Source organism: Panthera uncia, chromosome X, assembly GCF_023721935.1.
Source record: "Panthera uncia isolate 11264 chromosome X, Puncia_PCG_1.0, whole genome shotgun sequence".
Classification (NCBI taxonomy): domain Eukaryota; kingdom Metazoa; phylum Chordata; class Mammalia; order Carnivora; family Felidae; genus Panthera; species Panthera uncia.
The window spans coordinates 34,840,241-34,855,402 of NC_064817.1; the positions used below are offsets into that span (position 1 = coordinate 34,840,241).

At 37.4% G+C, this 15,162-nt stretch overlaps 1 protein-coding gene across 8 annotated transcripts in view; it reads right to left on the reverse strand.

The window, feature by feature from the left end:
* The window catches only part of CASK (calcium/calmodulin dependent serine protein kinase), a 353,026-nt gene that overhangs the window by 32,989 nt on the left and 304,875 nt on the right, over positions 1-15,162 (reverse strand). For 4 of the 8 annotated variants that reach the window (XM_049643728.1, XM_049643722.1, XM_049643723.1 and 1 more), the window contains exons 15-18: positions 12,357-12,435; positions 5,468-5,553; positions 4,040-4,108; positions 1,240-1,308 (exon numbers count right to left, since the gene is read on the reverse strand). In XM_049643728.1, coding sequence (XP_049499685.1) covers positions 1,240-1,308; positions 4,040-4,108; positions 5,468-5,553; positions 12,357-12,435 — 303 coding nt within the window. The remainder of the gene's footprint in view (positions 1-1,239; positions 1,309-4,039; positions 4,109-5,467; positions 5,554-12,356; positions 12,436-15,162) is intronic. The other 4 variants (XM_049643727.1, XM_049643725.1, XM_049643726.1 and 1 more) reach the window with 1 other exon arrangement.

Here is a 15,162-nt window from a genome sequence, read left to right on the forward strand (position 1 = left end):
AATCAAACCCAGGCCATTTAGCAGCAAGCTGAAGAAAGCAGGTAAGTTTAAGCAAGAGAGAAAATGTGTTCTTAAGAAACAACTCAGCATCTTCAACACAAAAGCCACTGCAAGTGAAATAGCCCTATTAAAAACAAAAACAAAACCCCAAACTAAAAAAGAGCTGATGCCCTTTTCGACTTAGTCACTGCAATCAGATTTTGAAAAATTCAATGGCTATATGATTTTCACCATCTTTAAAGTATTACATGTAAACTATTATAAATGAATTCCTTTGGTAGCCCATTTCGAAGTTAAAAATAAAGGTTGTAGGAAATTTTCTCCCATAATTTCTCTTACTGACATCATTCCATTAAGAGGATCTCTAAATCGTTTAAAATTTTATCTGATTAAAAACAGTTGATGTGTTTTTAAAGGGCACATTAAGAGGAAAGAAGCGATACTGCTGCATTTGTAAAACTCTCGACAAATTTCAACAGCAATATCAGCAACGTAAAGATTTTGTTACCCCGAAATACCACATACTTGCACCTTAAGTGCTTCCGTTTAAGTAAGTGAAAAACAATTCATATTGCAAAATGAATCGTTCTGAAAAAATGGTAAAATTCTAAGTTCAAGTCAAAAGATCAAGTAGTTTGTGTTAAAGATGTGATAACAGCGTGGCTTAAGTGCAGTTTGAAGCCAGTTCCTTTTGCTTTTCATATCCAGGCAAGGCTTATAATTCACAAAAATATGTGCACGTACCACAATAACAGAGGGCACACCAATTCATAACGTAGATAGCGGAAACTAAAACATGTTGCTGATATCACTCAGAATAGACAACTACAAAGCCCGAGAATACCCACATGCCTACTCTGCAAAATCCTTACGTTTCTTCATCTTTCTCCAATTAAAAAAAAAAAAAACATTTAGAAATTTCAACAAATTGCCACTTATATCCTTTGCGCAAGTCCGAGCAAAGTCATAAATGCTAGTGGGGTGACACAGAAATATTTTGAGAATGACCAAGGCAGTCTTGAGCTCCAGTTCTTCAAATTTAACTAGTGAAAGGGATTTTTTTTTTCACGAGAAGAAAATGTGGAAAAGGCTTTCCGGGGGTAAACTGCATTGTAGCTGTAGTAGCCTTGTATATCGGCAGAAGACAATATTTCCACTGAACACATGTAGCTAGAACACTCAAGGCAGGTGGCACCAACAAAATTGTCACACTTTGCTGTGTGGAGCTAGAGTTCTTACCGAAACAGAATTGTTAGTGCTGCTATGACCATTAGCTGGGGACTGTCTGGAAGTGGAGGGGGAATCTCTCTGAAATAAGACACAAGGTTCATTAACACAGAACACCAGCACAGAAACAGAGATATTCACATCAACAGTTACAACCACAGTCTGACAACCGTTTCCTCTGAGGTTTTAGCTGCAAAGGTGCTATGCTGACTTACGTGCATGGTTTCACGGAAGTCTGACAAAATTTTTGCAGTCTGAAGATTCACATATTGTAAGTGATGGCCACGTCCTTTATTAAGAATTTCTTTCCTGTCTCCAACATTCTATGCAACCTTGGCTTACTTTAAAGTGAGACCCGGAAGAGCGAATTGGTATTAAAATCCTATCAGGTACTGTGAAATGACAAATATCACTAGAAACTTATTGTGCTGAAGATCCCAACTGCCTAATTTTTGTTGAAAATTAGGCTTGAAAAGCATGTAATAGTTTTTAGGTACCTCGGTGTCAAAATTTACTGAATGACTCATTTGAAGTGAAACAAATCTAAAAAAAATAAACCAAAAGACTTCTCATGTCATAATCACCTTGGAGTCCTTCTAGGACAGAAATTACTAATAAGGGTAAAAGATAGACATACACCAGAGAAGAAACCTTTATTCTTTAGATCATTTTAGCAGATTGATTAAAACAATAACCTTGAGCCTCTAAAAATATTATACTTCTGGCAAAGGTCTCCGGAGGCACAGCCACTCTCCCTAGATCGGCAGTCCTCAGTCACACTCTCTATACTGTGTGGCACACTCACAATCCTTTCTGGGCTCCATTCCCTTATTTTCCAAATCAGCTTTAATGATAATGAGGAGAGGAAGGAAATATGTATTTTGACATTTTTGGTTTAGTAGAGTTCTTTGAAACCTTTGAGATGGACGTGTCTGCTCAAAAGGCATTTGTTTTTTTCTAGAAGATCTAAAGAAAACTTCTGGAACTTGTTAGCTCTTTAAATAATGGGCTCCCTTAGATGAGTATTCTCAAATCTTCATGAGCAGATTGATTTCTAGGTCCACTCCCAGAGACTTAAGTCACTGGGGCCAGGGTGAGGGCAGCAGTGTCCTCTTTTGCCAAGGAGGGTACAACGATGTGGGTGGCCAGAGAGCCCTTCTTTGGGAAGTATTGCCCTAGCTGGGAAGAGTCCAACCATAGGTTTGAGTTCTGCCAGAGAACAGGAGGGTCAAACAGGTTGGGGTTAAGGCTAGGAGGGTAATATCATTTTTTCTACTATTTGGAGGTAAAGGAGATAAGGGGGGGGGGGCGCTCTTCTTACTCAAGCGTAGAATTTACACATGTAATAATACTAGTCCCATCCTAAAACCAGTTCCACCACTTAAAAACCACAAGAGAAACTTATGTTATATTAATAACTAACAACATCCTCTGGTTAGTTAACTAAAAAGACAAGAAAAAATCAATCATATTTACTAAATTTCTTCAATGATGAGAAATGGTCTGAAGACCACCTGCGATTTTAGGATATGAAAACGCTGCACATAAAAAATGTGTGTGACATTCTCTCCTTCCCAGCAAGGTTTGTGTTCTAGGTAACCAATTGCGAAACCATGAATCCTGGAGCAGAAGAAGTTCTGCATTTTCTTTTGAGGTATAGTATTAATTGAAGTTCCATAAAAAGCCACCAAGAGGAGCTCAAAACCTGATGTAACAGAAACCCCAATTGTCATGGTTCACTAAAAATATACTGGGCAAAACTACAAATTCTTAGACATATCTTCAATAGGTTTAGAGAAAAAACATGAAGCCTCTGAGTTTGCTTGTGAAATTTACAGCATTGCTAAGAGCCTGGAAGAAGCCTTATAATTCCTCCCTCAGCTTTTCCTGAGGTCAAATTCAATTTTCTAGAGGAGTTCCAGTAAGTTACTTGTGAGTCCTACAAAATTCACTGTGGGAAATGTGTACGCACATGGATGCATACACGCTTGGAAGATGCACACGGAAGAACAAGCTTCGGAAAATAATGCTCTGTGTGTGTAATGCCCGAAGGATGATCCCTTTCATGCCAGTTTGTGTTTCCAAATACGAAAAGGATAGCTTTTGGAATCTCATTTAATAAGCAACAGAAAACTGAATAACATAGCTTGGAAAAGCTACAGTTTCTATACGGTACACCTACCGTAAGAAAGAAACTTGGGGGCTGTATTACTCTAAAAAACTTCCTTGTGAATCACACAATGTTCCATGTTTAAGCGATTGCACAGAAGGTTGCAAAAGCCTATACTCCCTCTAATAAAGCCAGTTACCAATTCGTCACGGACTTAACACCTATCTAGGGACTTGTCGCAATTATTTGAGCACCTTGATCTTAACAGAAATAGATCACTTCTTAGATTCTTGGAAAGAAGAACTATCTGTGTGATTTCTTAATAAGGGAAGTGAATGTACTTCCTGGAAATATTATCGCAATTATCTTTTTTGTTGTTTTTTTTTTTTTTCCTCAGAGACTCCATTTGTTCTTATTAAGCCTCATGTCATTATTTATAGCTCCTCTCTATTTTGCTCCGGTTCCAGCCTGCAGAAAGTTCAAGTGCTGAGGAGTTCCCCGTGGAAGCAGGGCTGAGTAGGTGAATGGAACCTACTCTGTTCCGTTATCTTTGTTGTAAAATTGGTGTGCAGTGATCAACAGCACAGGCAGAAACAATTTCCCAGAAAGCCAAAACATTCAGCCATCAGCAGACAGTTAGTTAAGAACCCAGAGGAGACAGGGGTGTGTGTGGGGGGGGTGGGGTTGCGCCAGAGCCATTACCTCACAGGACGATGACTGAGTGCGGTAACTTGGCACGATCTTGAAGGTGATACTCCCCCGCATTTCCCGCTGGAGGAAGAATAAAGGAGAGCTCTCTTAACAAACAAATGTTGCACATAAAGACAAGTGAGAAACCACTCGACTTGTGTGTGTTGTGTGTGGGGTAATTAATGCAAGCCAGCTGAGCACGCATGGGCCTAACATGAAATCGAAATCGAGTTATAAGGTAGGGGCTGCTCACAGGAATAGAAATTGTTCTTGGGAGACATCCCTGCAAAGTCAAGGCTGGCTGCCTTGTTCATGCAGGAGTGGTGGAAACAGACCTCGGGTGGTTACCTTTTTATAGGCACAAAGATGAAAACCTTTAAGTGCCTTTCAAAAGTGAACATGAATCGAGCCAGTCAAGAGAATAAGTAATTACATAAAAATGATATTTGGTCTTCTACATTATGCTGGTGCTCCATTAAGTTTGCCGCTTCTTTCATAATTTTGGCCTTATTGTTTTTACTGTGGTGAGTCAGGGTGCTTCTAATAGATATTCATAACATGGGAGGCTGCTACAATTGTGGTAGGAAGATGGTCCCAGAACATCTGCCTCCACTCAGCAGGACAATGAACATAGGCCAGGGACTGTCATCCTGCTTTTTTAATGCAAAGCCAATTGTGAACACAGATTTTGGATATGTACGGTAAAAAATAGCTTGGTCTACTATGTCTTTCCTTCCTTCTGTGCCGTGGAGAAATCTAATACAGCTGGCTATGACTCAGCTAAACAGGAACAAGGTTTCTGACATTGCTAATGTCAGCAGGATTGGGGTCAGTGAAAAACCAGTTCACAGATACGCACAAGTTGCTTGTCAGTCCTAAAAAATTCACTGTGGGAAATGTGTATGCACATTGATGCACACCTGCTTGGAAGATGCACATGGGAGAACACGCTTCAAAAAATAATACTCTAGCTGTGTGTATAATGATCGAAGGATGATACCCTTCACGCCAGGGGACTGGAAAGGTTATCTTTACAGGTCTGCTCAGTAAGAAACAGGAGATCAAGGATGAAACGAGAGCACTGAAGCCCACACTGCTAGATGGGCAAGATGTTTCCAAACTCTGAGACATGCAAACATTTTCTCAGTTGTCTACCCCTCCACCCCCAATTTTTTTTAAAGTAGGCTCCACGCCCAGCGTGGATCAAGACCTGAGCTGAGATCAAGAGTCAGACACTCAATCGACTGAGCCACCCAGGCACCCCCCGCCCCCGCTCCGTTGTCAATTCTTATAAATGTTGTAGAAATTCAAGTCCACACAAACGATAGTATCAAAAATACTCTGATTACAAAAGAATACCCCTTATCTGTGCGTTAAAAAACAAGCTAACAAACTGAAAGTCAATCTTGGAAAAAGACAAAGAAACTTTCATTTACTCACAAGCATTTTTTGCAGCTGTTCCACTGTTTGATTAGCCACACTGATGCCATTAATCTCTCGAATTTCATCACCGACATGAAGTGTACCTAAAGAAAGGACACGAAACGTGAAATTAATATATATACATATTTTAACAACAAAATCCAAAGGCAGCAATGTAAGTAATTAAAAAAAATTAAGCTAAACACTGAAGGCCAATATTTCAGAAACAGGTACAGCTTTGGCTCACCCAAGTGTCACGTAGTGAACTCACCAAAACAGATACATTTACTTATAGAAGACACACTTTTGAAAGATGGCTGTGGAAATCTGCTGATTTCTGAGAGAGGCACTGTGTATAGTCGTTTAAAATGACAGTTTCTAGATCTAGCGTGTCTGGGTGCAAATCTCAGCCACATCACTTACTAGAGTTAAGACCTTAGGAGGGTTACCAAAACTTTCCATGTCTCGGTTTTCACATTTACAAAATGGAGATGAAAATAGTACCTATTTCATATGATTGTTTTGAGGATTAAATTAGCTTAATATGCACAGAAGGATTAGAAATGTTCTTGGCACACAGTAAGTACCATTTAAGTGTCCGTTATTAATTTTTACCATTATTATCTACCAAATACCATACAAAGAATTGTGATAATACCTGTACAACGCTAAGCTTATGGTAGACAAAACACAATCCTTTTATAATAATTTGGTAGGCATTTCAGGGTCCTGTAATACTTAAATTGGAAAAAGTGACCAAGAACCAATGCTTACAGAGTTATGTAAAATTTTACTTCCTTGTTTATAAATTGTGCACACGTTAACATGCTGACCTATTACGAAAAGCCCACAGTGTCTTTTACAGGTACATACTAAAATGTCCATAAAGAAAATAAGATGCCTGTAATTTGCTTCAAAATAATCCAGGGGAGTGGACAGTAGGGCAAGTATGGATGAAACCAGCGTGGCCATGAATTACCAGTAATTCTAGTGGGTTATGGGTACATGGGTGATCACTGCACTATACTTTCTACTTTTCTCTACTTGAACTCACTGCACTATTCTTTCCACTCATGTTTGAAAATTAACATAATAAAAATTTGGAGACTTTTGTTTCCAATATGGCTGATTAGCCACTCGAAGAATTTCTCACAATGATCTCTCACCTAGGGTACACCTCTTCAAGTGTTACTGGTCTCACAACAGGAGTATAAATGCCTAAGAGCACTTCCTACTTCCATATCTACCATCAGCTCCACATAGAAACCTGTGAGCTGGATCCAGAGTGGTAGCAAACTAAGGGTGGAATGAAATAGTGGAAAGGGTGAATGACATAGTAGCAATGCCTGCTAGCTGGATTCTGAGCCTTGGGCCAACAGCAAGTTAGAGAAGCTGAGCCTAGGAATCTGTAGGGAGGCAAGACTCAGATCTGTGGTGCTCCATGGTAACTAGTAGAAGAGGGAACAAACTCTCTCTGGAGGAAAGTGTTCCCAGCTTAGGCCCACAGGACTTCCACTAATTGGAACAATGAGCTCACAATCAAAGACCACCAAACACACAATAAGGCAAACTACTACGTGAGTCATCAGAAACAGAAAAAACAGATTTATTTACATTTTTTAAAATTTATTTTTGAGAAGGATATAAAGAGTAAGAGGGGGAGGGGCAGAGAGAGGAGACAGAATTCCAAGCAGCTCCACACTGTTAGCACAGAGCCTGATGTGGGGCTCAAACCCACAAACTGTGAGATCATGACCTGAGCTGAAATCAAGAGTTGGACATTTATCCGACTGAGCCACCCAGGTTCCCCCAGAAAAAACAGATTTAAATCACAAGGAGAACAGATACTGGAATGATCAGATACAGAATGTAAAATGGCTACACATTAATAAAACTAAGTACAAATGACTAGTACTTCTAGAAAAGAAAAATATAACTGGTGATATAAACCAATGAATCGATGAGTTGAACAGGAATTCAGATATGGCTGAAGAGAGTTTCAGTGAACTGGAAGAAAAAACCAAATAAATTACCTAAAATGCAAGTCAGAGAAATAAGGAGATACAGGAAATAGGAAATAAATAAAGAAAATAGGAAAAGAAAGAGATATGGAGGGAATGTCTAGCGCATGTCCAGTGGAGTTCAGAAGGAATATGGACAGTGGGGAAGAGGCAATATTTGAAGAAATAATGGTTGCAAACTTTCCTATCTGGCGAAAACATGATTATACAGATCCAGGAAGAATAATGTATCCCAAACAGGATAAATAAAAGAAATCCATGCTGGATGGTAGTGAAACTATAGAACATCTAAAGACAAAGACCTTAAAATAACCAGAGAAAGCAAGGACAATTCTAGTGACATCAGACTTTCCGATGTCAAACAATGGATGCCAAAATACAAAAGAATGGTAACCATCAACCTAAAATTGTGTTCTCAACAAAAGTAATTTTCATTATTGGGGCTGAAATAAAATATTTACAGATAAATACCACCTGAGAGAGTTTATCAACAGGAGACTGGCACTAAAGGAACTTTTAAGGATGTGCTTTAGGAAGAAGGGAAATGTTCCCCAAAGATGGTCTGAGATTTAAGAAGGAATGGTGAATTTACACCTGAAACTAATATAACACTGCATGTTAAGTATACTGGAAATAAAATTTAAAAAAAAATAGAAGGAATGGTGAGTAAATAAAATTATAAACATTTATGTAAATCCAAACAAAAATGGTCATATATTAATAGTAATTACAAATTTGTGAATTTAAAACAGGACAGAACTAAAATACTGGGCAAGAATAATATGTAAATCAGGAATACAATCAAATTTAGTGTTCGAATGTCTTTGTATTCTTTGGGAATGGGATTAAGATACTGTTTCACTTCAGTATATTTAATGTTAAATATGTATGATAAAATTTCAAGGTAACCACCTAAAAAATAGAAATAGAATGCTGAAATTCTAAACTACCAGGGGGAAAAAAGGGAACAAAAAATGAACAGAAAACCAATTACAAAATGGAATAAATATAAATAAAAAAGCAAGATGACAGAAGTCACAATAAATATCAATGGACTAATGCCCATTAAAAGATGGTGATCATCAAAGTACATTAAAAAATGAACAACTTAGCTTAAAAAATGTTTGCAAGAGACACACTGATGCATACAAGCAGAGAATGGTTGGAAATAAAAGCATGGAAGAAGACGTGCTAGCAAATACTAAAATAAAACTGGAATAAGTGTATTACTATTAGATAAATAGGTTTTAGCAGTTTTAATGTTAACTTATTTGGAAAGAGAGAGTGAGAGTGGGGGTGGGCAGAGAGAGAGCGGGAAAGAGAGTATCACAAGCAGGCTCCACACTCAGTGGGGAACCTGATGTGGGGCTGGATCTCATGATGGTGAGATCGTGACCTGAGCCAAAATCAAGAGTCAGACGTTCGACCAACTGAGCCACGTAGGTGCCCCTTAATAAATAGGTTTTAAATAGAAAGTATTAAGAATAGGAATGGTTACCACATATTTCCATGCACCTAAGAAGACAGCTTTAAATAAAGCCAAAATTGAGAGCTCTACGGGTAGGAATTGAAAAACACTACTGTGATAGTGAGATATGTCAGCAATTACTGATAGGTCAGGTAGACAAAAAACTGTCAAGAAATAGAAGATGTGAAGAAAACAATTAATAGCCCCAAGCCAATCATCATATAGAGAACTTTCCATGCAACAGTTAAAGAACAAACCTTCTTAAGTACATGGACCTTTACAAAACTGATTAAAGTCCTATGCCATAATGTAAGTCTCAAGAAACCTCAAAGAAATGGTGTCATACAGACCACACTCTCTGACCATGGTGCAATTAAGTTAGAAGTAAATTATAAAAAGATACATAGAAAATCTTAGATGTAGTATGTAAAAAAACACTCCTAAATAACTGTGGGTCAATGAAAGATACCATAATAGGAATTTAAGAGTACTTAAAACTGAATTACAATAAAAATTCTTCATATCGAAACTGGTGGAATACAGATAAATGAGTACTTAAGGGTAGAGTTTACACTCAAATGCATATATTAGAAATAAAGACTGGGATAAATGAACTAAGCATCTAATTATGAAAGTTAGATACAACCAATAAGAAGTAGAATGAAGGAGAGAAATAGAAATCAGGTCATAAAACAATGAAATAGGAAATAAACATACAACAGAGAGAATTAACAGAACCCCAAGTGGGTTTTTGAACAAAACCCTGGCAAAGTTAATTAAGGGAAAAAAGACAAGGCACAAATAAACAATTTTAGTACTAAACAAGGGGACATAATTACAGAGATGGCAGGGAATAAGAAGCTTAGTGAAATAATTTTTAAAACTTTTTTTTAAGGAAAATGTTAATTTACCAAACTCACTCAAGATACAGAAAGCCCGAATGCCCGAATAACCATTAAAGAAACTGAAGCAGTTGTTAAAAAAAAAAAAAAAAAGAAAAAAAGAAATCTTTCCTAAAGAAACCCAAGTCCAAAACCAAACGCCAGACCTTGATAGTTTTATAGGTAAGTTCTACCAAACTTTAAAGGTACAAATCATTCCAATATTATACAAAGTCTTTCAGAGAAATCATCAAGGGAGAAGGCTCTCCAAGTCATTTTATGAAGTAATGTAACTTTGAAATTAAAACCATACAGAGAAAGATGAGAAAGGAAAACTAATTACAGCCCAGTCTCACTCATAATTGCAAATACAAAAATCATAAACAAAACATTACAGGATCCAGCAGCACATACAAAAAAAAAAAATAACGTACAATGACTAAGTTGGGTTTATCTGAGAAGTGCAAAAGGGTTTTATCATAAGAAAATCTTTAAAAGTCATTTACTACGTTAATAGATAAAAGAAAAAAAAACAAATGATCATCTCAGCAGATGAAGCGCATTTGATAAAATTCAAACCCAATCATAATGAAATGGTTCAGCAACTAAGAATATAAGAGAACTTCCTCAGCCCTAATAGAAGGCATCTACTAAAATCTACAGTAAATGTTATTCTTCATGGGAAACATTGGAAAGCTACCTTTCAAAAACAAGAATAGGACCAGGATGTCCACTACACCACTTTTTTTTGAATTAAAATATTTTTTTAACATTTATTTACTTTTGAGAGACAGATACAGAGCATGAACATGGGAGGGGCCGAGAGAGAGGGAGACACAGAATCTGAAGCAGGCTCCAGGCTCCGAGCTGTCAGCACAGAGCCCAACATGAGCTCGGACCCATGAACTGTGAAATCATGACCTGAGCCGAAGTTGGACACTTCACTGACTGAGCCACCAAGGGCCCCCCCACTTCTTTTTTTTTTTTTTTTAAGTTTTGTTTATTTATTTGGTGGGGGGGATGAGGGGCAGAGAGAGAGGGAGAGCGAGAATCCCAAGCAAGTCCTATGCTGTCAGCACAGAGCCGGATATGGGGCTCGATCCCCTGAACTGTGAGATCATGACTTGAGCCGAAATCAAGAGTCGGACACTTAACCAACTGAGCCACCCAGGCACTCTGCTGTACATCACTTCTTTTTTAAACATTTCTTTAATGTTTATTTATTACTGAAAGACAGAGAGAGACAGGGTGTGAGCAGGGGAGGGGCAGAGAGAGAGGGAGACACAGAATCCAAAGCAGGCTCCAGGCTGTCAGCTGTCAGCACAGAGCCCAACGTGGGGCTCGAACTCACGGACTGTGAGGTCATGACCTGAGCCGAAGTCAGACGCTCAACCGACCGAGCCACCCACGCACCCCTGCTGTCCACCACTTCTATCAGAGATGGTAGGTCCCAGTCACACAGTAATACAAGGAAAAGAGATTACAGAAACAGTAATGTTGTGAGTTTACTGAATTTGTAGCAAATTATTACAAATAATAAACAGAAAATTCATCCTGGAGTCTAAAACCAATTCTCCTGTGTGAGCAGTGTCTACTCACGTAGCCTATAATGATTCCCGGGAAGCCAGCAGTAGTGCCAGGCATCATCTGTGTACACAGTGGTCGTTTCTAAAGAGGATGGAAAGGCACTGAAATGCTTACAGTGTTACTTCTTGCTCTCGGGGGGGGGGGGGGGGGGGGGGGGATTAAGGAAAAAGCAAAGAGGTGCTAAGGACAAAAAGAACCTGATCTCAAAGAAAGGAAGCCTAATTTTTTGCAAAGGAGAATAATTTTTGGATCAGCCTCTAAATACTAGCACATATAACTCAGCCCTTTCAGAAAGGAGGCTAAAGCTGCATGTCCAAATCTTGCCTTCCCTTTTCTCAAAAACACCTTTACTGCAGGCCTCAGTGAATTCCTTTCCCAGAATGACTGCAATTACTGGAGCAAGTATTAAAAACTTAATCTAGATCTGATATCTCTTATTTTACCATTGAAGTTTTATATTATTATTTATCAAATTCTAATTTCCTAATTTAGAAATGGTGTATCTCATTCCCGAGTAAATTTAAGAGAGCAATTCTTGAATTGCCATTCTATATATACAAACAAATACGAATGAATGAATGAATGAATGTATGTATGTATGTATGTCCCAGAATAGATGCCTTCCATGTATCCTGGGGCCAGGTATGATACTTTGCTTTATCCCCCAGGGTCTTTCCTAAGTCAGGATCCAAACAGTGATTCAGAGATATTCCAGCAACAGAACTATAATATGCCCTCCCTGCCTTATCCACAGGCTGGAGTATGCAGAGATGAATATGAACAAATGGAGGCCAATGGTGATAAAAACCAAAGACAGATAACTTAAATAGATCATTTATGGGGACCACAGATTAAACAGATCTTTTATATGGATCACAAAAAAAAATACTTTCTCCACTAGGCTGCAGGAAAAAAGGTTAGGGAGGGAAAGAATCACATACAGAACTTACCTTGCCTGTGAATCATGCCCCCGTGCATAATTCTTGCAACAATACAATGATTTAGCTCATTCATTTTTAAAGTGATTCCCTGTAAAAAGTTAAGTAAAATAGAATTACCATTCCTTTTTATGTGGTTTCACTGTAGATAATTTTATTTATAAAAGTTAGGAAAACATTCAAGAAAATTTGGAAAATGAAGGAAAAAACCACCAACAAAAATGTTGTTTTTGGTATTTTGATTGCTATAATAATAGTAATACATATATTTTATTTTGTGATTTTAGTTTTCTACTTATAATTATTTTCCATGTTGCTAGTCATTTTTAAAAGCTTTTCAATAAAAGCAATGTATAATTGGACACACAAGGTGTACAATTTGAGAGGTTTGACATATGTATACATATGTGAAACCATTACTATACTGAGTATATATATAGTAATGGTTGTGGGATATATATATATATATATATATATATATATATATACACCTCACCCGTAAAAGTTTCCTTGTGCCCATAAATCTATATATATACACATATAGATATATCTAGATATATCTATACATATGTATAACCATCACCCATAAAGGTTTCCTTGTGCCCACTGATAATCTACTCCCATCCTTGTACTCCTTATCCCTACTCTATGGTCCCTCATACTGTATGCACTCTTTTTTGCTGCTTTTCAAAAATTCACAATGTGAGATTCAGTCATATTGTTGTATGTATCAATAGTTCATTCTTTGTCTTTGCTGAATATTCCATTGTATGGATATATCATTTTGTTTATCCATTCATGGACAGAATTTTTTCCCTAGCTTTTGGCTATTAGAAGTGAGCTGTATCCCTAGGTTAGTCTCCAGTTGGTCATGATGTATTCTTCTTTTGTTAAGGTATGAATTTGTTTAGAATTTTTGCGTCTATATTCATGAGGGATACCAGTCTGTAGTTTTCTTTTCTTGTAATGTTTTTATCTGGTTTTGGTATCAGGATAAAAACGGTAGCCACCTAATTATAACGATGATGATGATGATGATGATGATGATGATGATGATAATGATGATGATGATGATTTGGGGAGAATCCCTTCCTTTTCAATATTTTGGGGAAAATTTGTGTAGAATTGGTATTACTTCTTTATCATATGTTTGGTAGATTTTACCAGTAATGTCATCTTGGAGTTTTCTTCGAGGAATGGTTTTTAACTACAAATTCAATTTTTTTTTCAATATATGAAATTTATTGTCAAATTGGTTTCCATACAACACCCAGTGCTCATCCCAAAAGGTGCCCTCCTCAATACCCATCAGCCACCCTCCCCTCCCTCCCACCCCCCATCAACCCTCAGTTTGTTCTCAGTTTTTAACAGTCTCTTATGCTTTGGCTCTCTCCCACTCTAACCTCTTTTTTTTTTTTTCCTTCCCCTCCCCCATGGGTTTCTGTTACGTTTCTCAGGATCCACATAAGAGTGAAACCATATGGTATATGTCTTTCTCTGTATGGCTTATTTCACTTAGCATCACACTCTCCAGTTCCAACCACGTTGCTACAAAAGGCCATATTTCATTCTTTCTCATTGCCACGTAGTATTCCATTGTGTATATAAACCACAATTTCTTTATCCATTCATCAGTTGATGGACATACAAATTCAATTTTTAAATAAAGTAGGGCAATTCAGTGTATTCCTTCTTAAGTGAGCTTTGGGGTGTTTTTGTCTTCTACGGAATTGGTCCATTTCATCTAAGTTGTTGAATTTCTTGTCATAAAGTTGTTTATAAGATTTCCGTAATTTTTTTTTGTCTGTAGATTCTGTAATAATGTCACTTTTTTTATGCATGACATTGGTAATTAGTGTCTTCTTTTTCCTGATCAGTCTGATCTTCTCAAAGAAATAGCTTGTTTTATTGATTTTTCTCTATGCTGTTTTCTATTTAACATCCACTTCGATCTTTACTATTTCTTTTCTTTCACCCACTTTGGATTTAGTTTGTTCTTTTTCAAAAAAATTAATTTGAGAGAGAGAGAGAGAATGAATGAATCCCAAGCAGGCTCTGCACTGTCAGCATGGAGCCCGATGTAGGGCTCAAACCCACGAACTGTGAGATCATGACCTGAGCTGAAACCAAGAGCCTGTCACTTAACCAACTGAGCCACCCAGGTGCCCCTAATTTGCTCTTTTTTGTTCTAGTTTCTTAAGGTAGAAGCTGAGGTCACTTAAGATACTTCTTTTCTAATATAGGTGTTTAGTGCTACACATTTCTCTGTAAGTACTGAGTTAGCAACATCCCAGAAATTCTGGTATGTTGTTTCATTTTCATTCACTTCAAAAAATACTTTTTAATTTCCCTTTTGATTTTTCCTTTGATCCATGGGTCATTTAGAATTGTGTTATTTAGTTTTCAAATGCTTGGGGAGTTTTCCAGAAGTCTTTCTGTTATTCATTTCAAATTTAATCACAGTGTGGTCTGAGAATTATACTTTGATATTAATATAGCTACTCCAGCTTCCTTTTGATTAATGACATCATAATAGAGCTTCTTACATTCTTTCACTTCGAAACTATTTGTCTTTATGTATAAAGCATTTCTTGCAGGCAATATATAATTGGGTCTGCCCCACCCCCCGCCCCATATGAGAATCTTTGCTTCTTAATTTGGGCAATTTAGACTATTTGCATTTCACAGGATTATTGATTCAGTCAGGTATAAATATATCTTCTTGATATTTAATTTCTATTTGTTCCATCTGTTCCATGTTCCCTTTTTCCTCTTTTTCTGCCTTCTTTTGGATTAGCTTATTTCTATTCTATTCTCT